At 40.1% G+C, this 24,854-nt stretch overlaps 1 protein-coding gene and 1 pseudogene across 1 annotated transcript in view; both read left to right on the forward strand.

Moving 5' to 3' along the window:
* ASPH (aspartate beta-hydroxylase) overlaps positions 1 to 24,854 on the forward strand; it is a 219,291-nt gene that overhangs the window by 176,383 nt on the left and 18,054 nt on the right. Inside the window, exon 22 of the mRNA XM_044245543.1 lies at positions 21,656 to 21,791. Within this exon, the coding sequence (XP_044101478.1) occupies positions 21,656 to 21,791 (136 nt within the window). The remainder of the gene's footprint in view (positions 1 to 21,655; positions 21,792 to 24,854) is intronic.
* LOC122904570 lies at positions 6,810 to 7,103 on the forward strand (annotated as a pseudogene).

The raw sequence follows: 24,854 nt of genomic DNA on the forward strand, positions 1-24,854 counted from the left end.
TTTGTATCTGTAGGGTAAACACCCAGTTTAACTCATAGCTTTAATAAAAATGTAGAAGATGTCATCCACCTTATAGGTTAAGTGGGCCTCAGTGATCCAGCTTGAGGTTCTAACTGCCGTATAGATGTTGTTCGTATATGAGAAAACAAATTCTCATGTTCAGACTGCTGGCTTTACATCTCCAGGATGTGTTTTCCAATACCACCAAGTGGTTCTCCAATTCTCAGGGGACACTGGCTGAGTGCCCTACAAATTTAATTCAATTCTGAACACTATCTGAATTCTAGAACACTACTCTGAACACTATCTGAAGGTGGCATCAGGTTGCACAGGTTAAGGGCTTAGTCTCACAAAACTGCCCCCATTGCAGACACCCATTGCAGGTTCAGGTTGTCCCCTGTGCTTCTGATTGGCTGCTTTGGGAGGTTCCCACAATCCCCTCCTTGGGTTTGATTACTTTGCCAGAGTGGCTCACAGAACTCAGAAACGTTTACTTTCTGAGTTTTTGTGTTTTTGAGTTATTGTGATGGATACTATAAAGGGTAAACAGCCAGATAAAGAAGTACACAGGAGGGGTACCCGGGTGGCTCAATGGGTTAGGCCTCTGCCTTCTGCTCAGGTCATGATCTCAGGGTCCTGGGATTGAGCCCCGTATCAGGTTCTCTGCTCAGTGGGGAGCCTGCTTCCCCCTCTGTCTCTCCCTGCCTCTCTGCCTACTTGTGATCTCTGTCTGTCAAATAAATAAATAAAATATTAAAAAAAAAAAAAAAAGAGGTACACAGGATAAGACCCAGAAGGGTCTGAGTGCAGGAACTTCTGTCCCTATGAAATAGAATATTATCTTCTCTTGGTGTGTGTATACTTTTATCAACACAGAAGCTCATCAGATCTTGTTCAAGTTTTTGGAGAGTTTAATAAGCAGTACCTGTTTCCCCTTTCCAGTGCCTGGTGGGTGGAGCTGAAAGGTCTAACCTTCCAGTCATTTGGTCTTTCTGGTGACCAGCCCCATCCTGAGGCTATCTAGGGGCCCCTGTTCTAAGTCACCTCATTAACACAAACTCAGTTGAGCTCAAAAAGGGTGCCTTTAAATGACAAAGACACTCCTGTTATTCAGGAAATTCCAAGATTTTTAGGAGCTCTGTGCCAGGAATCTGGGACAAAGATCAAATATATGTCCTATTATACCTCAGGTTACCCCTAGTTTTTGTTTTCATTTTTGTTTTTGTCATGCATGCCTTATAATAAGATCATAACAGTTAATAGATATTGGCGTGTTACTAGCCTTCCATTCAGTTACTAATAATTAGCCCAGTCCATCATCTTACCATTTGAAAGTAGCTCCCAGGGCAAGGCCACTCAAGCTGGCAGCCCTCCGCTAGATCTCCTCCAGTTCCAAAACTACAAGTGGACCTAGAAATATATGGCTTCACCTTTTCATGCATCTGGTATAATGAAGCTAAGGGACAGTATCATATCTTGCCCTGAGCCTCTTTTGAGGTGTTGAGATAATATTGGATTTCCTACTATTACAAAATCCATTCATTCCCTTACTCCCAGCTCCTATTCCTCTTTCTCTCCATTTACACTCAATATGTTTCCACTTTCGGAAAGGACATGACGTTTGACCACTGTGCTGGTCTAGTCTGTGGGCAGCAGTCCTAGGATAGCTAACACTTACCCTGCCCATGCAAGTAGGGGAAAGTACAGTATATAGGGTCAGAGCTAAGAGGCCTATTCTTACCACTGTCAGTGTAGCTACTACATTCACTTATCCCAGAGAGATGAGAAAGGAAGAACAAGAGTAACAAAATATTGACAATTTTGGAATCTGGGGGATAGATACATGGAAGTTAATACTGTTCCCTCTACTTTTAAGCGTTTTACATTTTTCAATTATTTTATTTATTTATTTATTTATTTATTTTGCTAAATAACATCTTGAATAAAATATATCTGTAAGAAGACTTCACCAAAGAATTTTTTTCTACTTGAGGAAAGAAAGTTTCAAAGTAGTGTCAATTGCCTACTTTAAATAGGTCTTACTTGACCATACTTATTCTGTTTCATTGTAAAAGCACACTATAATCATCATAATCCAATTGTAAAGTAGGCTGCTGTCAGTTACACTTTGAATATTTTATAAGTCAGAAAACTATCGTGTGGTGACCATGAATGCAGATCGATTTAAAGAGGTTCTATGTCCAAAGCAGAATTCGTACAAGAAAAACGTTTTCCTGGATAAATGTCCTATAGTTAGCACTGTCAGAAGTTCTTTCCATTGTAAAATTTCATCCCTTCTCAGATTATATCACACTGAGCTCTTCTGATTCTCTTTCTAACATCTCATCTTCTCCTGGTCTCTCTGTGAGTTTATTTTCCTACTGTGGCTTTTTGGATTCTTTCAATTTCAAGTAACAGAAATGCAACTGGAATGTGGCTTAAGCAACAAGGAATTTGGTTGACATTTGTGAAGGAAGCCTAGCCTAGCAGTAGGGCAGATTTCAGGGGTTGTGCACCCAGGTGGAAGGTTTTCTTGCCTCTGTACTTCCTCCCTGGTCAGCTCTGTCCTTGCACTTGCTTAAGTCAAGATGGCTGCCAGCAGCCCCTGGAATGGAGGGTTAGAAAGTGTTTGAGAGCTCCGTAACATTGTTGAGCCACCACACTAGGCCTGAATGGTCTCCTCGAAACCTCCTAGGAGACCTTGTCCTGGTGATCATAACCATGTCACATGGGCACTAACAATTACAAAAGAGTTGTAATACTGTAATACTGAGAAATTAAGTAGCTAGCCACAGGCTGGGGTAGCAGGCTTCCAGCAGGAGAGTATTACCTCTCCATCAACCAGGGAATAAAAATCTTTTTTCCTTCAGTCTGATTGAGCCAATTAAGTTACATTTCCATTCTGGATGGGCTGTGAGATTATCTTTAAGTCAATAGATCAATTCCTGGAGCCAGGGAAAGAGGGAAAGATCAGATTTATCCAAGTCCAGTGGATAACCTGAGGGGAAGTATACACCTGAACTAAATCAGGGTTCTTTAGGAAGGAGGAAGAGGCACAATGGATTTTTAGAGAGTGGCCTCCAGTGTTCAATGTCCTTGCTAACGGGACACACACTCAGATCCGAACACTGCTCCCTACTCTCTGTTTTCCCTTTCTTGTCATTTTCTAAAAAACACCCGTTCACTCTGGTTCAACTGCTGTTAAAGTTTCTTGTTAAAGTCTTCTTGGTAAAACCAAAGCTGTGCTCCCCAAATGGATTTTTTTTACTCATTCTATTCTATCTCCAGCAGACATTAACACTCAATGTGAAAGTTAATTCACCATGTAATCCCATGGCTAATGCTCTGTTCCAACTTCATAGCTTTGGTCAGGGATTCAGCTTTACCCAAAATTCCAGGTTTATTACTGCGTCCATATTTCTTGCCACTGCCCTTTACTGTTTTTAATTCAGGCAAAATTCCTCCTCCTGCCAGACCATCCATGTGATAGTCTCGCCTCTCTTTACTCTTTCCTTTTCTCCTTTCCTCCGATCCTTTCCACAGCCAATTCCTGTTTCTCTTTCAGATGTTAGAGAAGTGGTCATTTCTTTTAAGAGAGTAAGTTAGGAGTCCTTCCTTGCATGTATCCAAAACCACCTTATACTTTCTTTTTAAGCATTTATATTGTATTCTAATCACCTCTTTAGTTCTGTGTAGCCCTCTGAGATCATGTGCTCTAAGATAGTGGGTTATGTTGGTCATATTCACAAGTAGTACAGCATCTGATACATGGTAGGTGCTCATAAATGAGGTTTGTTATAGAAGTTTCTATAAAGTTTCTTTTCTCTAGTTGTTTCATAGATGTGTCAGAAGTCCCAGGGATATAAAAATCATACCACTTACTTTTCTTACATGTAAGCAGTTGGCACAACATCCTTGTTGGCCCTCCCTGAATGTGGGGGAAATTCTCTTGTATTGTTACTGCACTGGGAAGGGATGCCTAGAGAAGAAAAAGGTCCACTCTTTTTCTTTTTTGTCAGGGGGATTCTTCTTCCTGAAGGGAATTCTTTTTTCCTCAAGGGCATTTCTTCTTCCTCAGTGATATTCTTTTCTAGAAATTTTTGCTGTATAATAGGGAAGGATATTTAGAGTGTGCAGAGTTCCTGTTGAAATTTCAAGTATTTAATTATGGTTATAAAATATTGGGGGGTGGGGCAGGATTTGGGGATGGAACAGGGAACATCTTTGTAACTCTACCCCTGCATAAAAGTAAGGAAAGCACTGAGAAAAATTGTCAAAATCAACATTTGCAGAGCTGTGTACATTAACCAAAGAGTTGCAGCAATTTGAGGAACATTTATTCAAGAAAATCTGCTAAGCCTCAGTAAGAACAGAAGGATTTGTGGGATAGTAACTTGACTTGCTCTCATCCTTTCCTCCCTAGCTCTTAATAGACTTGAAAATTAACAGTCTCACAACACTAGCTATGAAGACCTTGAAGACCACAGCCTTGTGGCCATCAGTGTAAGCAGATTAGGTCTGGGGCCTTTTACAAAATTTCATATCCAGAGCACTGTCATTGTTTGACCCATCTTGTGCTGTTGAGAAAGCCCCATTCTTAGGAAAATGTTATTTGACCTCACTCATTAGTAATGGCTTTGTCCCAGGATGTTAGTCAAAAGGATCAGTGACAGTTTTTTAAATATGGGGGCAAATGAGAACCTGCCCCCTGCAAGAAAAGTGCTTAATAAAGAAAATCTGATGAGCAGGTTGCCCAGGAAAGGCTTTGAAAAGCTTTTACATATTCCTGGGGTTGTATATTCCAATGCATGTACGCTCTGGGGTGCATGCCCAGGAAATACCCAAGGGGCCCCCAGTCTTTTGCCTTTGACTGACTCTGAGGCCCAGCACAGGCAAGAAATGAAGGCTAGATCCGAGTTGTAAACTGCCTGAGCATTACTGGCATGCTCCAAAACTCACACAGAGCCTCTCAACAGAAGGAGGGAAGAGTTACTAGTTCAAGCAAGTAGTAAGCAAGTAATGACCATGCATTAGCTGACTGTTAAGCTAATCAAGAAGAGGCTTTAGTGGCCATGCATGACAATAGAGTAAGAGATTTCACAGACCAAGAAAGTCACTCAACAAACAAGTAGTGGCAACAACAAATGCTGGGGGAGAGCAGATCTGATTTTTAGAGTTGCCGCATTATCTAAAATGTCTAGTCTTAACGAAAATTACTTATCCCACAAAGAAACAGAAGAGTATAGATATAGATATAGATATGTATATGCTCATATATATACATATATATAAAAAATGGGAAAATACAGTCAATAGAAACTGTCATGAGGAGTCAAGATGCTGAACTTACTAGATGAAGAATTTAAATCAGTATTATGAATATACCCAGATAACTGAAGGAAACCATATCTAAAGAATTAAAGATAATGACAATGATAGCTCACTTAGTAGATGATAATAATAAAGAAATAGAGCTATAGAGCCGAACCAAATGGAAAATCTAGAGCGTGTAACACCTTCAGTATAAAATAACCGGAGAGGCTCCACAGCTGATTTGAGCTGATAGAGGAAATCATCGGCAAGCTTGAAGATAGGTTGATTGAAGTTATTTATACTAAGGAATGGAAAGAAAAGAGATTGAAGAAAACAATGTGTGGGGGGACTGACAAACGTAACAATATTCCTCAGAAAGAGGGAAGAAAGGGCGGGGCCAGAAAGGGTATTGAAGAGATAAAGGCCAAAAACCAGGCAAATTAGATGAAAAGCATTACTCTGTACATCCAAGAAATTCAGTAAGCTTTGAGTAAGATAAACTTGAAAAACATACCTACATGTTTCTTAGTCAAACTGTCAAAAGCCAAAAACAAAGTGAGTCTCTTGAAAACACAGAGGACTTATTGTGGAAAAGGGATCCTCAATATGATTAATAGCTAACTTTTCATCAGAAGCCATGGAGTCCAGAAGACAGTGGGATAACGTTTAAATACAAAAAGAAAAAGGCTGTCAACCAAGAATTCTGCATCTAGCAAAATGATCTCAAAAATAAAGGAGAAATTAAGACATTGCTAGAGAAATAAAAACTGAATTTCCAACTAACAGACCTGTTCTATAATAAAGACTAAACACAGTTGTTCAGACAGACCTGGGCGCCTGGGTGGCTCAGTGGGTTGGGCCACTGCCTTCGGCTCGGGTCATGATCCCAGGGTCCTGGGATTGAGTCCCGCATTGGGCTCTCTGCTCAGCGGGGAGCCTGCTTCCTCCTCTCTCTCTCTGCCTGCTGCTCTGCCTACTTGTGATCTCTCTCTGTCAAATAAATAAATAAATTCTTTAAAAAAAAAAAAAAAAGAAATGAAAACACTAGATGGTAACATAAATCTTCATGAAGGAAAATAGAGCCAGAGAGAGTCCATTTTTTCCCTTGTCAGTCTTTTCTTCTTATACTGATTTCTAAAACTGCCAGGGGGTAGACATGTGAAATAGAACTTAGAGTCCAGAAATGAACTCTTACATTTGTGATCAGTTGCTTTTTGACAAAGGTGCCAAGACAATGCAATAAAGAGAGAATTGTCTTTTCACAATGTGCTAGGACAACTGGATATCCATATGCGAAAAAGTGAAGTTAGCTCATTCTATACACTGAAACGAACTCAAAATGGAAGTAGACCTAAATGTCAGAAATAAAATGGTAACACTTACAGAAGAAAGCACAAAAGAGAGTCTTCAGGTTCACGTGGTCCGTGGTTCGACTGTGGGTCTCCTTGCAGTGGTGGCAGCTACGGAGCACAGTATGAACTGCCATGGCCAGAGTCATGGCAGGGCAGACATTTAGGTTTCTTCTGTTCTTTGACTGAGTTTTAGTTGAAAGTAACTGTAACCAAAGGAGGTATTATGCTTCCAGAAAAATCTCAAGAAAAGGTGTTGCGAACAACAGTAGTAGCTGTTGTATCAAGTGCTAAAGGAAAGGGTGGAGAGATTCAATCAGTTAGGGTGAAAGTTGGAGATAAAGTTCCCTCCCAGAATATGTAGGCACCAAAGTAGTTCTAGAGGACAAGGATTATTTCTTATTTAGAGACAGTGACATTCTTGGAATGGATGTGGACTGAAATCATTATAAAAATGGCATGAAGTGAAGCTGCCCATTCCAATGAAGTTGTAAAATCTTTCATCATGTAAATAATTTTCATGTCTCTCTTTTATAATAAACTAATGGTACCCAAACTACTGACTTTAAAAAAAAAAAAAAAAGTGAGTCTTCATAACATTGAGTTTAGGTACTTTTTTCTTTTTTTTTTTTTTAAGATTTGACACCAAAAGCACAGTGACAAAGGCAAAGTAGATAAATTAGATTTCATCAGTCTTAAACTTTTGTGTTTCAAAGAACACAGTCTGGCCTGGGTGGCTCAGTCATTAAGCATCTGCCTTCAGCTCAGATCATGATCCCAGGTTCCTGGCACTGAGCCCCACATCAGGCTCCCTGCTCAGTGGAAAGCCTGCTTCTCCCTCTCCCACTTTCCCTGCTTATGTTCCCTCTCTCGCTGTGTCTCTCTCTGTTAAATAGATAAATAAAACCTTAAAAAAAAAATAACCCAATCAATAAAAAAAAAATTAAAATTCACAGAATGAGAGGTAATATTTGCAAATCATTATCTGACAAAGGACTTAATCCAGACTATATGAAGAACTCTGATAACTCAATATAGAGACAACCCAGTTTCAAAATGGGTGAAGATTTGAATAGACATATTCAAAGAAGATCCATGAATGGCCGAGAAGCACACGATAAGATGCTGAATGTTATTCATCATTAGGAAAATACAAATCAAAACCACAGGATGCCCCTTAACACCCACTAGGATGGCTACAACAAAAAAGATGAACATTAACAAATGTTAGCAAGTATATAGAGAAATCGGAGCTATCGAACATTGCTGGTGGAAATGTCAAGGGATACAGCCATTTTGGAAAATGACTTGGCAGTTCCTCAAAAAGCTAACCAAAGTTATGGCCCAGCAATTCCACTCCTAGGTATATACCCAAGAAAAATAAAAGCATCACGTTCATCCAAAAATATATACCTGAATGTTGATATTATTAATAACACCAGAAAAGTGGAAGCAACCGAAATGTCCATCTAAATGGTGAATGAATGAGTAAACAAAATGTGATATATCGTCACAATGGCAATAAAAAGCAGTGAAGTACAACATGAATGAACCTTAAAAACATTACACTAAGTGAAAGAAACGAGGCACAAAAGACCACCTATTAGGTGATTCTATTTATACGAACTGCCCAGGGCAGCTGGGTGGCTCATTCAGTTAAGTGTCTGAGTCCTGGTTTTGGCTCAAGTCAGATCTTGTGGTTTGTGAGATTGAGTACTATGTTGGCCTCTGTGCTTAGTGGGGAGTCTGCTTGAAGATTCTCTCCCTGTGTTCCTCCCCCCACTCAAACACATTCTCTCTCCCTCTCTAAAATAAATAAATACATCTTGGAAGGCAGGCTCTATTTACATGAACTGTCCAGATTAGGCAAATACATGGAGACAGAAAGTAGATTGGTGATTGCCAGGGACCAAGGAGATGGAGTGAGGGGAGTGACTGCTAATGGTGAAGGGTTACTTTTGGCATGATGAAAACGTTCTACAACAAAGTCAATGGTTGCACAACTCTGTGAGTCTATTAAAAACCACTGTGTGGTAAAAGTTAGTTGAGTGAATTTTGGTATGTGAGTTATAGCTCAATAAATCTGTTAACAAAATCAGGAAATTGTGGTAACATATTGTAATTCAGGTATGTTAAAAACAAATAGGTTTCTGGGGTGGCTCAGTGGGCTAAAAAGCCTCTGCCTTTGGCTCAGGTCATGGTCTCAGTGTCCTGGGATCGAGCCCCACATCGGGCTCTCTGCACTGCGGGGAGCCTGCTTCCTCCTCTCTCTCTCTGCCTGCCTCTCTGCCTATTTGTGATCTCTGTATGTCAAATAAATAAATAAAATCTTTTTTTAAATAAATAAATAAATAGGTTTCTGAGGGGTTGATGAAAAACACTTAATCACCAGTGAGGCAATATAATGAGCAGCTTAGAGGTTAGGACTCCATGGCCATATTGCCTCAGTTTGATATTTGGGGCCATTCCTTACTCACTCTGTGACATTGAGCAACGCTTCTATGTGTTTTGCTTTCATTACCTGCAAAGTACCTATGGAAATGGTATTTGTTTCCTGGTTGTTCAAACTTAATAATAAGTAAGTGGGAAGTGCCCAATAAGTATTAATTATTAGTAGTCAATTTAATTAATTACCTTGTTTTCGTAGGAAAATATTTCTAGTTTCTAAAGGCAACTTCAGTAGGGCACCTGGGTGGCTCCGTCGTTAAACGTCTGCCTTTGGCTCAGGTCACGATCCCAGGGTCCTGAGATCAAGCCACATATCGGGCTCCCTCCTCGATAGGAAGCCTGCTTCTCTGTCTCCCACTTCCCCTGCTTGTGTTCCCTCTCTCGCTGTGTCTGTCAAATAAATAAATAAATAATTTAAAATTTGTTTTAAATAAAAAACAACTTAGAAAGCCAATTTTGAAATATTATGTATTACTGAAATAATGTAACAGCTATCGTGTATGGAATGCCTCCTATTTACAGTCAATGCATTGAGCATTTTTGTACATAATACTTCTAATCTTTGTAACATTCTACAAAATAGGTATGCTTGTGCTCACTTATATATGAGTAGAATAAGGAGTGGAGAAATGAAATTTGCCCATGGTCCCATATTTAATGATGGCCGGGCTGGGATTTGAATGAAATCATTGTCCTCAAAGTCCATACCCTCACCGTAGCCCATTCTACCTCAAGGTGACTGATGTCTGCTCTTGGTCTCCTGTCCTTCTCCTTTTTGCCTATCATGTCTTCATTTCAGCTCTATTTCCCCAGACTTCTTGATTTCAGCCCTGCCTGTTTTAAGTTCTCCTTTTTTAAGAAGAAAAGCGGGGCTTGGACATTGATCACTGGGTCCCCAGCTGCATGGAATCTCAGAGTGTGGGACCTCTTATGTCTGAAATCCAGTGCCTCACTTGCTAACTATCTTTATTTGTAGAAATGTTAATCTTGTGTCTGGTTATGGCTTTCAGATAAAGAAGTCATTTCAAGGGGATCATTTGCCAGTACTGACCATGACAGAGACTGCTGTGTAAGGAAGTCCAGGGCTGATGTCCATTTAGTGGACAAACCCTTGGACATCAAATTTCTTTCCATTTTCAAATTACAGTTTTGAATATTATAGATCATGGATTGGGCATTAACATCTTAAAGTGGAAACCTTCTAGATCAGGTAGCTGCATCTTTGGCCAAAATCCTTCTAGGATTATTCTGGCCCTTACATGACAAACACCACGGATAGCACATTTCCATTTAAATTATTCCCACCGTATGTTCCAGTGAGAAGTAGAGCAGTTTTCTTGGAGGCAATGGGATGCTGTTCAGTAAAATGCATCATCAGTGTTTTTCCCCTTTTGTTAAATGGTCATTGTTTCCCTCTCATTGTTTTGCAGTTTTTCAACTCCGCACTGGAGAATGAAAGAGGCTATGGCAACTGAATGGGGAAAAAAATTAGAGAAAAATATCCCAGTAGAGTTTTCTCTTTTAGGCATATTTTCATTGAAAGTGAGTAGGTTGCTGCCCAAATCACAAATATCAAAGCCTTGGTGCTTTGGGGGTATTTAACATAGAAATCGAAACAAATGGATTAAAGTCTTTGCTAGGTTATAAATAAAATAGTTTTGCTCTTCTCTTTTTGAGATTAGCTTTTGATCTACATTACTCCATGCCTAATTTAGATGTAAAAATGCATGCATAGAAATTATTGTAATATCCCTGAAACAACAGCAGTGAATAGCAACAGAAAACTATAGTCTTTTTTTTTTTTTAAGATTTTATTTATTTGGGAGAGAGGGAGCGTGAACGTGCATGAATGGTGGAAGGAGCAGAGGAATAGGGACAAGCGTGCTAAGCCAGAAGCCCACCTGTGGCTCAATCCCAGGACAGAGACCACGACCTGAGCCCAAATCTAGAGTCAGATGCTTAACTGACTAAGCCCCCACATACCCCTGAAAACTAGTTTAAAGTATACCTTTTGTGTGTGTGTTTCCTGATACCTCGTTGCAAAAGGAAAACTTGCAAGTTTTTCTGAGTTTTTTTTTTGAGTTGTTCATAGCGGCTGCTCTGGTGTTGTATCACAGGTAAGTTTCCGCTTCCTCACATTATACTTGCATTAGCTGGAGGACTGCCCGGTGCTGTTTTTCTGATGGCATGACACCGTGCATAAGAATGATTGATTAAAGTTATACTCCCTCCATCATTTTCCTGCAGACCGTGGCTTTTAATTAAGAAATCCATTGTGAAAAAAAAAAAAAAGAAATCCATTGTGTATGAATAATGTCAGCTTCACCAAAATAAGAGTTACTCGGGAGTATGTTCAGTGGTTCCACATTTCTGTCTTTTCAACATTTCTGTCTATACGATTAAATATTTGAATGTTTCCACTGAACTGCTTTTGAAATGAAATGGATTAAGAAAGAAGCAAAAATGGAAGATTTTTCCATGGAATTAAGCTATAAATTAAGAAGATTAGCAATTTTTATGAAAGTAAGTGTTGTACTACAAAGAAGCGCTAAAAGCAGTTGCTTAAGATGACCATAATAGTTTAATCCTATTTTTCTAAATCAAACTTTAAACTTTTGGGACTCCAGTGACACATAAAAAAAATCACAACTGAATGGCAGTAGGAGCCTAGAGAATTCAGGAAATTGGCACAACTTAAAGTGAACTTGAAAGGAGGCTCTCCAGTTGGAAAAGTTTTGTTCTTAGCTCTGACCCCTAGGGAAGGTCATTTCACCCTCTGAGCCTCAGTTTCTTTATCTCTAAATTCAAAATAATTACCCCAGTTTCCCCTCTCCTGCAAGATTTTAATGAGGCACGAAAATGACACAAAACCAAACACGACGAAAACCCATCATCATGGATGTTCCTGTGTGTGTTTTCCTGGGGGACCTCACCAAGAGTCAACACTCGGCCAAGGTTCTAGGATGGCATCTGATGCCAATTATGGCAATGCAGCGAAAAGATAAGATACATTATAGTCTTTGAATTAATTCAAACTAAAAGGGTGTTTTCTCTCTCAGAGTGAAATTGGTGAGTTTTCAGTATTGGTCAATGAAAAGAAAATGTCTAAAAATTTTCTTTATCTGTGATTCTCTTTGGGAGTTCACAGTACAGTGTTTAATATTTCAGAAAAATTGCAAACTATATCTGTAGGTTGGCACTCTGTTTGCTGTTCCAAAATCTTTCATCCTGTAGGTTGTGATCAATGTCTTAGTACACATCCACACAGGTCGATGTCCTAAATATATGTATGCATATATATATTATAGATAATCTGTTTATCAAGCAATTTATTGATTGTATCCACAGAAAGCCTCCCTATCCGACCCCTAGCCCCTTGCTATTAAGGACTTGGGGATTTTTGCTTGTCCAGGACACAGCTCAGTGCACTTGTCCCTGTAGACAGAGTAGGGAAGGGAGGTAATACCTTGGCTCCCCTTTTAACTTTCTCTCACTAGGAATGTTAGCCCACAAGCCTGCCAGTCTGGCCTAGGGTATAAGGAATAGGAGTCTCTTTTGCTTCCTGAAACCCTCAGGCTGGATGTTTCCCTGGGTAATCCAGACTATCTTTTTTCTACCCTGGTAGAAGACGCCCTTTCTCTGTCACTTCTAGAAAGAGTAAACTCCAGTTCTCCAAGACTCTTCTTTTGCCCCAGTTCAGAGTGCCTTACCTTATCCTTTTTCTTCAGTAAGAGCAATGAGAGATGGAATGTACAACTGGAAAATGTCCAGACCATATATAAACCTAGAACATCGCCCCACAACCTGTAACAAACCGCCTGGGAAATAACCCAGGAAGCCAGCCTGCTGTAAACCAGATTTGCAGGAAGTCAGATTGTCCAGAGAGCAATCTCCAGTGACAATTCAGGAAGCTAAAGAATAACCACTGTAACAATTGGCCCCGAATGTCCAGGGCTTGATTAATAACTGACGGCTTCCTTAATGTTTTTCCTGCCTCCAATTTAGGACCGATCCGAGACAGCCAGATATGCTCTCCTAACCAGTCACATAGGACGCCCACTTCCAGTTACCTGCCAACAGCCTCCTCTCAGGGTACCCCTGAAGCCTTTCCTTTTTTCACCTTTAAGCTTTCCCAATGCTTCAGCAAAACGCAAGTGATGGTGGCTGACTCCCTTGCTCTAGCGTGCTGTGAATAAGTAGCATTCTGTTTTTTTCATTCGGTTGGTCTTTGTTTATTCCCACCATAAGAAATGTCAGATATTTTCTTTTATCTTTATATTCAAGCTGGAAAAAATGGAAATCTGATTAAAATGCATTAGTTTCAGCAGGAGATTGCTTCTTTAATGCTACTTATTTCCCGCAGAGATTTTATTTAAATTATTGCAAAGAGAGTTTGCTGTGAGAGCATTGCCTTCACTACGACATTTGCTGTGATTCATAACTTAAGCTGCCCACTTAGGGGTGGAGGGGGTGACTCGGGGGTGGAGGGGGTGCCCTCCACCCCCCAGCTGTTCCCTCTAAGGCAGAGTCCCCTCCTCCTGTCTTGTCTAGGATATACTACCCATGTTTCATTATCATGGTGTAAAGTTTAGGCATTTTTTGGCTAGGCTTCAAGCTGATCTCTCAAAAAGAAAAAAAAATAGATATATAATTCCCAGATAATAATTAGCTATAACAACATGTTCACAGACAATTATATAGAATTTGGTATATATTGTTACCAATTCCTTCTAACTCCAATTTTAACATACAGACTTTGCCTAGAATAGTCTTTGACCACACGCCTTCTCTGAATTTAGAGTTAGAACCTTGCAAGGTACATATACATCTCTGGAACTTCTCAGTTGCCAGTATCTGTGTTTTCTCCCTTCCCTTTTTCTTAACAGCTAATCATATGCTGTTGCTTACCTAATCTAGTGAATGTTAATTGGAGCTCTGGGAGTTCTTGTATTATGTTTTGTCCACGTAGCTCTTCTTGCCTTTTTCCATGACTATGTTTTATTTTGTTCCTATAAATGTACTATTTTCCATGTTGCTGTGAATTTATTCCTGATCCCCTTCCATCTGCTGCTTGCCCTCTTAGCTGGAGCTAGTTCTCACTTGAATATGTACTTGTGTTATGTGTTGATTGTGCCCCCCAAAATACATATTTTTGAAGCCCTAACCCCCTGGGCCTCAGAATGTGACTACATTTAGAGATAGGGTCATTTAAAGAGGTAGTTAAGTTAAAATGAGGCCTTTGGGGTGAGCCCTAATCCAATATGAGTAGTGTCCTTATAAGAAAGAGAAATTTGGACACACGTGTGCACACCAAGGAAAGACCACGTGAGGACATAGCTAGAAATCTCCAAGCCAGGGAGAAAGTTCAAAAGACACCAAACTTGCAACACCTTGATCTTAGACTTCCAGCCTCCAGAACTGTGAGAACATAGATTTGAATCTTCTGAGTCAACCAGTCTGTGTATTTTTATGTTATGGCAACCTCCACAAACTAATACGATTAGTGAAGAAACTCCTTTTACGTAGCAATTTGCTATCTTTACTTACTGCATTAGCCAAAACATTTCTTTGAACAGTTCAATTTTCGTACATAGGTGAAAATATTCAAAGCTCAGATGGATGAACTTCTTTTGCTTGATTTGGACAAAATTAAACGTGATCTTATGTGAGGCTTCAAGCATCATAATCAGTTTTGTTATCATCTGACCATATCGTGAAAGTGGGGGCATACCAACCAAATGATGCAAGGGAAACACATAGGTCAAGTGAAAAGAAATTAGGGTGACAATAAATGAATATATGGAGTAGCAGAGTTTGATCGAAAATGTGAAATGCGATGGTGAGAAGTGTTTTCTTCTCTCTACTACCTGTCTCTGTCACGTGAAATGGCATCAGTTTGAGTTTGGTGAGGTTTTGAAGACGAATTCCAGGGATTACTACGAGATTTTGCAGGCTTGTGAGATTTTGTTTTCTCAGTTTTACTAGGAGGTCCTTCTACTCTATGAGAAAAGAAGGGAAATAAATAATAATGACCTATTTGAGATGTATAGAAAATACAGGAGGAGAAGGATGAAGCAGGACCAAGCAATACATTTAATACCTCCCACATGAAACCTCACTTAAATGATAACAGAAGGACCAAAAAAAGGGGGGGGGGGAATGACAGTAGAAAAGAAAAACCTCGCTTAAATAACAATAAAATATAAACCTGCCCCCCCCAAAAAAAAACAGAGGGAAGCAAGAACAGATGAGCAACACCAATGTGTTTTTTGTTTGTTTGTCTTTTGAAAAGCAAAGAAGGAAGGATCTGACTTGGTTGTTCCAAGAAAGCTGAAATTGAAGGAAGTGATTACAGAGGAGCTTCCAAAGGGAAGGGATTTAAGGCACCCACCACCGTAGCAACCATATGGGCTTAAAGAAGACACTGTTCCCCACCTGACATTTCAGATGCCCAGTGAGAAAACTGACTTGATGACATGCCCAACAGGAGGGCCTGTCAACCACATGCCCTCCCCTTCCATTCAGCTCCTCGTCACTGTCTCAGTCCTATAGGACTCCCAGCTGAGGGTCACCTAACATGGGAGAGACCCCTCAACACAAAAGAAGATAAAGAACAAAACAAATGAAGAGTACAGTAGAGCTCAGGGGAAACTGAAGATCCAGAGAGCAAATACCAACAGAAATAATATCTATAAGATGCTCAGAGCAGGAAGAGAAGATAATGTAGCCGTGAGAAAAGAATAAGAAGGATACTGTGGAAAGAAAAAGAGACCTAACTAGGTCTCTGTCAGAAATCTGCAAAACAGCATCTGTAAAAGTAAAGAGTTTCATAGCAGTATCAGAAGCTAAGTCAAGAAAACCGGCCAGAAGGGAAAACCAAAAAAGATTGAAAATAGACAAGTTAGGAAAACTAGAGGTTCAATGTAACGTGTTCAACATACAAATGAAGTAAGTTCCAGAAAGAATAGGGACAGAATGGAGAAGAAATTATTAAAGAAATAAGACCCGATAGTCTCCAATTGAAAAATTGTGAGTTTCCATATTGAAGGGACCCATAAGTGACCAGCACTTAGACTAAGATACAGTTTCAGGAAATTTTAGGAAGCCAGAAACAAAGAGATTTTAAAATCCTCATTACTATCATCACAGTTGTACTTACACATAGAAGTACTTTTTTTTTTTTTTTTAGCACATTTAATCTTAGGGACTCTTGAGAAAAGCTGTATTATTTCACCGTCTTTATAAATGAGGAACGTTAAGTCACAGTGGGTAAGTGAATCCCCCAGTATCGCATAGCTAGTAAGTGGGAGTCAGATTTCCAAACTGGGCAGTCTAACTCCATACCCACTACACTGTACTGACTTCTATAAAATTTTCTGAGGGACAACCCCCCCCCGCTGCAAAAAAAGAGGATCTCCCAACAGCAGCACTAATATTTCTAACACAGTGTGGCATTGTTTTCAAAATTCTCAGGAGAAAGTATTTCCTACCTAGAATTCTGTAAACAGGCAAGCCTTCAATCAGCTCTAAGTATAGCTTCAATTGTTTTCAGAAATTTAGTGTTACCTGTGCTGTGTCCTTTCTTGGGAGCAACTAGAATGCAGTAATTAGGAAGACCACTATAGGGCAAAAGTCAAGGGCAGTTCCCTGATGAGGCTTGCCCAGCATGCCCAGTCCAGATCAAAGCAAGTCAGTTGGCTGCTGCAGGATTATCTTCAGAAAAAAAGAGAGAAAGAAAGTAGTGGCTTATCTGATGTTTTTGGCAAGGGGTAGAATAGTATCAAGAGATTTTGTATCACCCTTCTGGTGCTGTAAAGAATAAATAATGGTAAGTGCATTCGAAAATGAAGCCAAAGAAAAGGGGGCAGATATGTAGCATGAAGGGTCCTCATCACAAGACTACTCGAGTGTGAATGATAACTCATGGTCATATAAAACCTAAATGTGACTTTGATCAGATAGATGAAAGATTTGTGAATTTAACTGTAGCAAGATTGAGAAGAGGGAAAAGAAGACAACAAATTGTTAACGTGTTACCTTCTCTAAGAGAAAGGTGAGTGATAATGTCTAGAATGGGATAAATCAAAAAATAGTGGTGTATAAACATAATATTTAATTTTTTAAAGATGTTATTTATTCACTTGTAAGAGATAGAGATAGAGAGACAGAGAGAGCCCAGCAGGGGTGAGAAGGAGAAGCAGGCTCCCCACTGAGCTGGGAGCCTGATGTGGAGCTCAATCCCAGGACCTGGAGATCATGACCTGAGCTGAAGGCAGACGCTTAACCATCTGAGCCACCGAGGCGCCCCAAAACAGAGTATTTAGATAGAAGCAGGTAAATGCAGAAGAGATGTTTAAAGCAATCAGCTGGGATTGGACTCAGGATGGGAGAAGAATTGAGTGAGAGACTGTACTGCTTTTGTTATAAGACCTGCAGTATTAGTTAACTTTTAAAAATATATACTTTTAATTGAGTAAAAATAGAAAGGGAAATTTAACTGTTTAACTATAAGAATCAGTTTGGCTATAGTTTGCTCCCCTTAAGACTTTCTGCAAGAAATAAGTTTTCGGAGAAGACTTTAAAAATAGACTTTATCTAGGGGCGCCTGGGTGGCTCAGTGGGTTAAGCCTCTGCCTTCGGCCCAGGTCATGATCCCAAGGTCCCGGGATCGAGCCCCACATCGGGCTCTCTCCTTGGCGGGGAGCCTGCTTCTCCCTCTCTCTCTGCCTGCCTCTCTGCCTACTTGTGATCTCTCTGTCTCTCTCTGTCAAATAAACAAATAAAATCTTTAAAAAAAAAATAGACAATCTAATTTGATGTGAATGAGGAGAGTTTCTGGGAAGTGAGGACCTTGTCAACTGGTTGGGGGGTCTGGAGTAAAGTGAACTGTGATGTGTTGTGGGATTAATGAAGCTGGAAGCTGGGAACTTCACTTAGAGATGACTAGAGTGCCAGATACAGCTGAGGTTCAACAAAAGACAAGTGCTTGGGGTGAGTTTACAAAGCCATGTGGCACCATAAAAGCAGTCAAGTCTCTGTGCTCTCAGATGAATGCTTCCACAAGGAGAAATGTCGATTAGAAGCTGTTGTCTTCCCGGCAATCAACTCAAATACCAACCCTATCAGTTTCTTTTTTCAGTTTTATAAAATGTGTGTATTTAGGGTCAAAGTAGTACTATTTTAGATGAGACCTTTCAAAATGTAAGCATGGCCTCTCTTGTGAGCCTTCAAGCTCCTGCTGAAATTTACTAAAAATTGGAATTTTTTTGCCATCCCAGACATCTGAGTGATATCACTGTAGAAAAGATGCATATCCATTCCCTTTCTCCCTCCAGCCCTTCCTATTCTCCCTCTCTCCCTTCTCCCTCCCTCTCTCTCTGTGTCTCTCAAACACACACATACATCCTGTGTAATTAGGTTTGGTGTTTAATTCCCTCTAACCATGTGAATTTTATACAGTATGGTTCCTTGGTTTATGCTTAAAAATAAAATTCCCAGATCCCACCCTAGATTTCTCCTGATGCCCATAAAAGAGACCATGGTGAATCTTTTCAAAGTTGAAAACAAACAAACAAAACAAAACAAAAACAAATCCAAAGTGCACTCATTACTCTGGTAAAAACTGCTCCTAAGACAAATTTTATTTATTTAGTGAGGCAATCACTATAACATTTTCCTTTGGGCTTTCTGCCCTGTTTTCCTAAGAAAAGATCAGCTCTTTGCAAAGATGCTCCTAACGTCAGCTGTCAAAAGAAATGCAAGAAACTTCTAGAATACCAGGAGGGATGAAGGGAAGAGCCTGCTGTGTAAGGCTCCAGTAACCTCATTTGAAAAGTAATTTCATGTGTTAGAAAGGTAATTCTCCCCTCATCTGTGTGACAACTTAACAAGAATCTAACAGATTTATCTATCAACTCGAACAAATTACAATAGCCACAACGAGTGTTGGCGATTTAGGTACATTTGAGAAGATGTGAATATATGGGTTGCATTTTTTTTTCTTTTTCATAATCTTGGGATTCTTGAAAAAAGCCATTATATTTTGTCACTCGGGGCCTGCCGAAGTGAAGGTTTTTTAGTATCTTTTTATTGGAATTCTGTCTTTGACTTGCTCTGTATAAATTACCTACTTGGGATGAAGTAACATTGAAATTACTGATGGCCAGCACTAGCATAAATCAGTGTGATGGTAGCAGCAACTCTGGCTTTTGACACGGATCAATATGTGGGTCTCACAGAAATAGCAGTGTCAGACCCATACGTTGTTGTAGCCACTGTGGAAAACATGATGGAGTTTCCTCAAAAAATTAAAAATAGAACCACCACATGACCCAGCAATCCCACTTCTGGGTAGATCTCCAAAGACAGTGAAAATGAGATATTGAAGAGATATCTGCATTCTCATGTTCATTGTACAATTATCCACAAAAAGACATAGAAACAACCAAAGTGTCCAACAGTGGAAGGATGGATAAAGAAGATGTGGTATATATACACATAAATACACACACACAGAGAGAAATATTATTCAGCTGAGAAAGAAGGAAATCCGGCCATTTGCAAGGACATGGTGGACCTTGAGGGCATTGTGCTAAGTGAGATGAGCCAGACACAGAAAGACAAATGCTGTATGGTATCACTTACACGTGGAATCTGAATTTAAAAAAAAAAAAAAAAAAAGGCAACTCCTAGAAACAAAGAGTGGAAGAGTGGTTGCCAGGGCTGGGGTAGGGTGTGGGAGTAAAAGAAATAGGGAGAGGTTGGTAAAAGGTACAAACTTTCATGCATAGAATGAATAAAGTCTGAGAATTGAAGGTTTAATGTGGTGACTATAGTTGGTAACGGTGTATTGTATAATTAAAATATGCTGTGAGAGTAGAACTTAAATGTTCTCAACAGAAAATTTTTAAAATGAAAAAACGAAAGATAAATTTTTGAGGTGACGGATGTGTTAATGAACCAGATGGGGGAAATCCTTTCACAATGCATACGCATATCAAATCACCAAGATGCATGCTTTACAATTTTGTCAGTTATGCCTCAAGGAAGCTGACGTTTAAAAAGGAAATAAACCAGTAGACTCAAAGAAATAAAGGGGGAAAGAAGAAGTAGAAAATCAGTATCTAATCTTAAAAACCTACGTCTAGCCCTAGAATATCTTAATAAAACTAATAATGTAAAAAATGTTCCCTGGGCTGGGCTGAAGTTGGCACCATGTTTTCACACAAATCTCTGAGGGCATCTGTCTCTCGGAGCTCTCCTGGCTCCTTATCACTTTCCTACATGGAATCACGAATTCATAAAACATGGGCTGGTAAAACAAACAAACAAAACAAAACACCTTAACACACTTTGTCTCATGCTTTGCTCTCTCCAGGAATGGGTCAACCAGTTTTGCTGGATTAATTCAAAAGATAGAGAGCCATGTTGTACATAGCACCTTAATCCACTTTCAGGGAGCACTAATTGTTGTTTTCACTTTTTGTGTGTCAAAATCTTTCTTTTTGTTTGTAACTCACTCATTCTGGTGCCCTGCCCTCGAGCTCTTTGCCTCTTGAAATCAGGTATCCCGCGCCTCCCTCTCCATGTACCCGTTTACTCAACCACTCTGTCCCCCTCTTGTTTAACACAGAAGTGTTGGGCATTATGAACATTTCAAAATCCCAGTTTATCTATACAATGAGTCTCAGAACATTCAGTAGGAAAGCAGTTTTGTTCTTTTTCCCTCAGAGTAGTTCCTCTCAGTTTGCCACTCCACAGGCTGGCCCCCGCCTCCTTCCCGCTCTGCTCCCACCTTCCTCGGCATCACGGTGTGGTGGCGAAGCTGACCCGGACGGAGAGCTCCGGAGGACTCCTTCCACACATCTGCCAGCCTCTGCCTTGCCACTCCAAGGCTCTGCTGCTCTCAAACCCACTTTCTGACAGGAGCTAACGCACCCTGGTAAAGGAGAAGTCGGGAATGTTTTTGTTTGGCTGATTCTCAACATCAGGGCATTTATTTGCTTTGCTTTGCTGTGCTGTTCGCTTTGTAATTCATCACATGTTCTGGTGACACTTTCCCAATGCCTTTGAAATGTAATTACAGTTTACCACGTTGAGTGGCATCTTCACGAGGACCTCTGTTGAAAGATGAAATGAAGTCCCTGATGTGTATACTTTCTGTGCCAGGTGGTCTCATGGAACATTCTGTAACGTACTGATGTAACAGGGTCAACAAGAGCAAAACTCTTGTTCACTTGTGATCTTTAAAAACAAAAACACAACAACAACCTTTAGGCAAATATTAAAGTAATTTTTGGAGGGGATTATTCCCTGAGGAATTATTGACATTTTCATCCTGCAAAGACATTGAGTTCTCAAAAATAATAATAGGGCTTTTTTAAACCCTTGACAGGAAGTCCCAGAGGAAATAGAAATTAAGCAACCTCGATGAGAGCATGGATTTCATTACTTTATTAAGCAAACTAACAAACAAAAAGCTGAGAGTCATCCTAATGACTAGCAGACATATTTTCAGTCCAGTAAAACCGGAATCTTCCCTTTAGTCCTTAGAAAGAAACTGGAAATTAATCCGTGATGAAGGCCTTGCAGTGATGGATAAAGCCAAGGGCCTCTTCCTGCCTGAAGATGAAAACCTGAGGGAGAAGGGCGACTGGAGCCAGTTTACGCTGTGGCAGCAAGGTGAGTCCTAACTTCTAGAATGTTCTCTGCAGCCAATAACCTGATGGGAAGAAGGCTTGAGTCTTCTCAAGCTACTTCCCAGAGTTGGAATTCCCCAACTTAAAGGAAACGGCCCAAAAAAATACATATTATCAAAATCCATCATTGTTTCTTAAAACTACATTTGAACACTTATTTGTGTGTGCCTTTGTTCACATGTAAATCTACATGTGCGTGTATGTAGGTATACTCACATACAAATACACATGTGTATTTGGATAAATATATATAATACTCTGATTTTCCTGGTCTTTCCCATTAAATAAGTTATAAAGAGTGATTCTACTATGTAGGCTTAACCAAAAAGTCCACCACGTGCTAATTACTGTATTAGAAAGGACCTCCCCAGAGCTTCATTTGCTCCACAGCGTGGAGACAACGTTGCATGCCAAAATGGGATCCCCGTGGGTTGGAGATGATAAAAGACCAGAGTGACAGGCAATGATTGGTGTCTGTGCTCTTTAAGAAGAAGAAGTGCTGGGGCGCCTGGGTGGCTCAGTTGGTTAGGCAGCTGCCTTCGGCTCAGGTCATGGTTCCGGAGTCCTGGGATCGAGTCCCACATTGGGCTCCCAACTCCATGGAGAGTCTGCTTCTCCTTCTGACCTTCTCTGCTCTCATGCTGTCTCTCACTCTCTCTCTCTCAAATAAATAAATAAAATCTTAAAAAAAAAAAAAAAAAGAATAGGAAGGTGCTACACATTCAACCTAATATTCCTTGGGCTGAAGTCAGGCTCCGGCACATACACGGGGCCGCAGTATGTGTGTATTCAATGAGTTAATACATCAATCTATCCTGAAAATGAGGAGCATTGAATTTGGGCTTTAAGGTTTTTCCTAATTCTCTTCCTGGAAAATCTCATCATCCTGGGTTAACAATAGCTATCCAAAAATAAATCCATTTTGAAGACCACTCAGTACGTGTGGCACACACTCAGCTGCACTGAATACACTGGGAGACCAAGCAGTGGGTTTACATTAAAGGACAAATAAGCAGTTGTTTATCTCCCTTACGCTTTCTAAATGGTTTACTCGTGAAAGAAGAGCCACTTCAATAATACTTTCAAGGATACATCCATCAGCAGAGAGAGCACATGATTTTTCGGCTTTTTTGCCAACAAGATTTTTTTTTTCAGGGAGCTACAAGGTCAGTAGGTGAACAGCATGCTGATTTTATCTATTAGAGTCTCACTAGAATGTTTGAGTTCTCTTGGCCTCAAGTGTTCATTCAGGAGTTCATCTGATGCCTCAGTTTCATTAACATGCTCACGCTTCCTAGAACAAGGCTGCAGAAAAGCAGGCATCCTGGCAGTAATTTCCAGAACCAGAGTCTCTGCGAACAGCAGGTGCTCTGATAAAGTTGAAATCTGCAAAGCATTTTAGGGCAGATGAAAGTATTAAGCAAGCAAGAAAATAAATAATGGAGACAAGATTTGGGTGAAGGCAACATTTTGACTTGAAATTTTTGCATCTTTTTAAAAACGTTTTAGTTGTGGCAAAATATATTCCTGAAGCTGTAATGTGTGATATATTCACTTGTATTATTTCCAGAAAATGACTGCATTTCTATCTTGATTTCCATTTTGACTCAAAATGATTGAGCTGTATGTGCATTTTGGGTGAGGGCTAAAACAAGCTTGTGTTTTCTAATTAGTTGCAGTTAATTAAATAGAAATTAATTTTTTTGTCATAAGAGAATATGAGACACATAGTTTCTCTTTTAGGAAGTTTCATTAAGGTTCTTTGTGGCCTTCTGTTGGTGGTTCCAGGCTTCTGGGAGGAATCCAGTATTGTCTTTCAGAAGCAAATTCATATTTTAAAGAATTTTGAAGACAACTGGTAGCACAGCTTGTATAGAAGTAGGATGGGGCCCCTGACGGCAGATGTTCTCCCAGGTGCTTGGCTCAAAGCTGAAGAGGATCCTGTGGCAGGAGGGGTTGGGGAAGAGTGAGGAAGAGAAGCAACATGGCATTTCTTACTCATGCTAAGAGCTCAGGCTCAGATATAGAGGCTGATGAATATCTGATTTAGTTAATACTAAAGAGATTGTCTTGTTCTAGTTAGGAAAGGACGCTGCTGGAGAGCTAAAGGCCTTAAAGCTGTGGCTACATTCCCAAATGGTAGTGGGAATCATAGTGGTTCTCCTGGTTGCATAATCAGGACTGAAGAATATTTATTCCTTTTTAAATGGTCAACTTTTGGGGGTTGGAGGAAAAGGAACCCACAAACGTAAATTATGGTTTTCCCCTACAAACGCGTTTTCAGATTACTAAGTGAATGTTACAGATTATCTATTTTTCTCTTTTCTTAATTATCACCAACAGTGAACACTAAAATATTTTGTTAGCCAATATGCCATACATGTGCAGTCCTTCTTTCTTCCAGCGCCAGCGGGGACAGTGCTGACCAGTCTCCGTAGCCTTTCTGGATGAGCTCAGACTGAACCTCTGAATCCTTCTCAACAGCGTTCTAGGTGGCCACTGTCGGTTGATCAGAATTGTCATGTTATCCCAGCAGAGCCTCGAAACCAAAAAAGATATAACCCAAGACCTTTACAGACACCTGGGTGGCTCAGTCAGTTAAGCATCTACCTTCAGGCCAGGCTCCCTGCTCAGCAGAGAGTCTGCTTCTCTCTCTGCCTTTCTCCTGCCTCTGCTCTCTATCTCTCTCTCTCTCAAATAAATAAATAAATAAATAAATAAACTATTTTAAAAAAATGGAAGGTAGCAACCGTTCCGTGGTGCTCACCGTGAGCCAGGAACCACTTGACATACTTTAAAGGACTCATCTGATGACGGAGGTACGATTCCTATTGTATTTTAGAGAAGAGGAACCGAGGCGCAGGGAGGTCACACAATTAGTGGCACAGCAGGAATCCCAGCCAAAGCGAACCCAGAGTCCGTGTTTGTAACCGTGACCCAAGTACCCACGACCTGAGACCACCACCCCTCCATTACATGCTTTATTATTATATAACATAGGATTATTTTGTAGTAAAAAAGCAGTACCATTATCACCTACTAGATG

This window comes from Neovison vison, chromosome 4 (genome assembly GCF_020171115.1).
Source record: "Neovison vison isolate M4711 chromosome 4, ASM_NN_V1, whole genome shotgun sequence".
Classification (NCBI taxonomy): Eukaryota; Metazoa; Chordata; class Mammalia; order Carnivora; family Mustelidae; genus Neogale; species Neogale vison.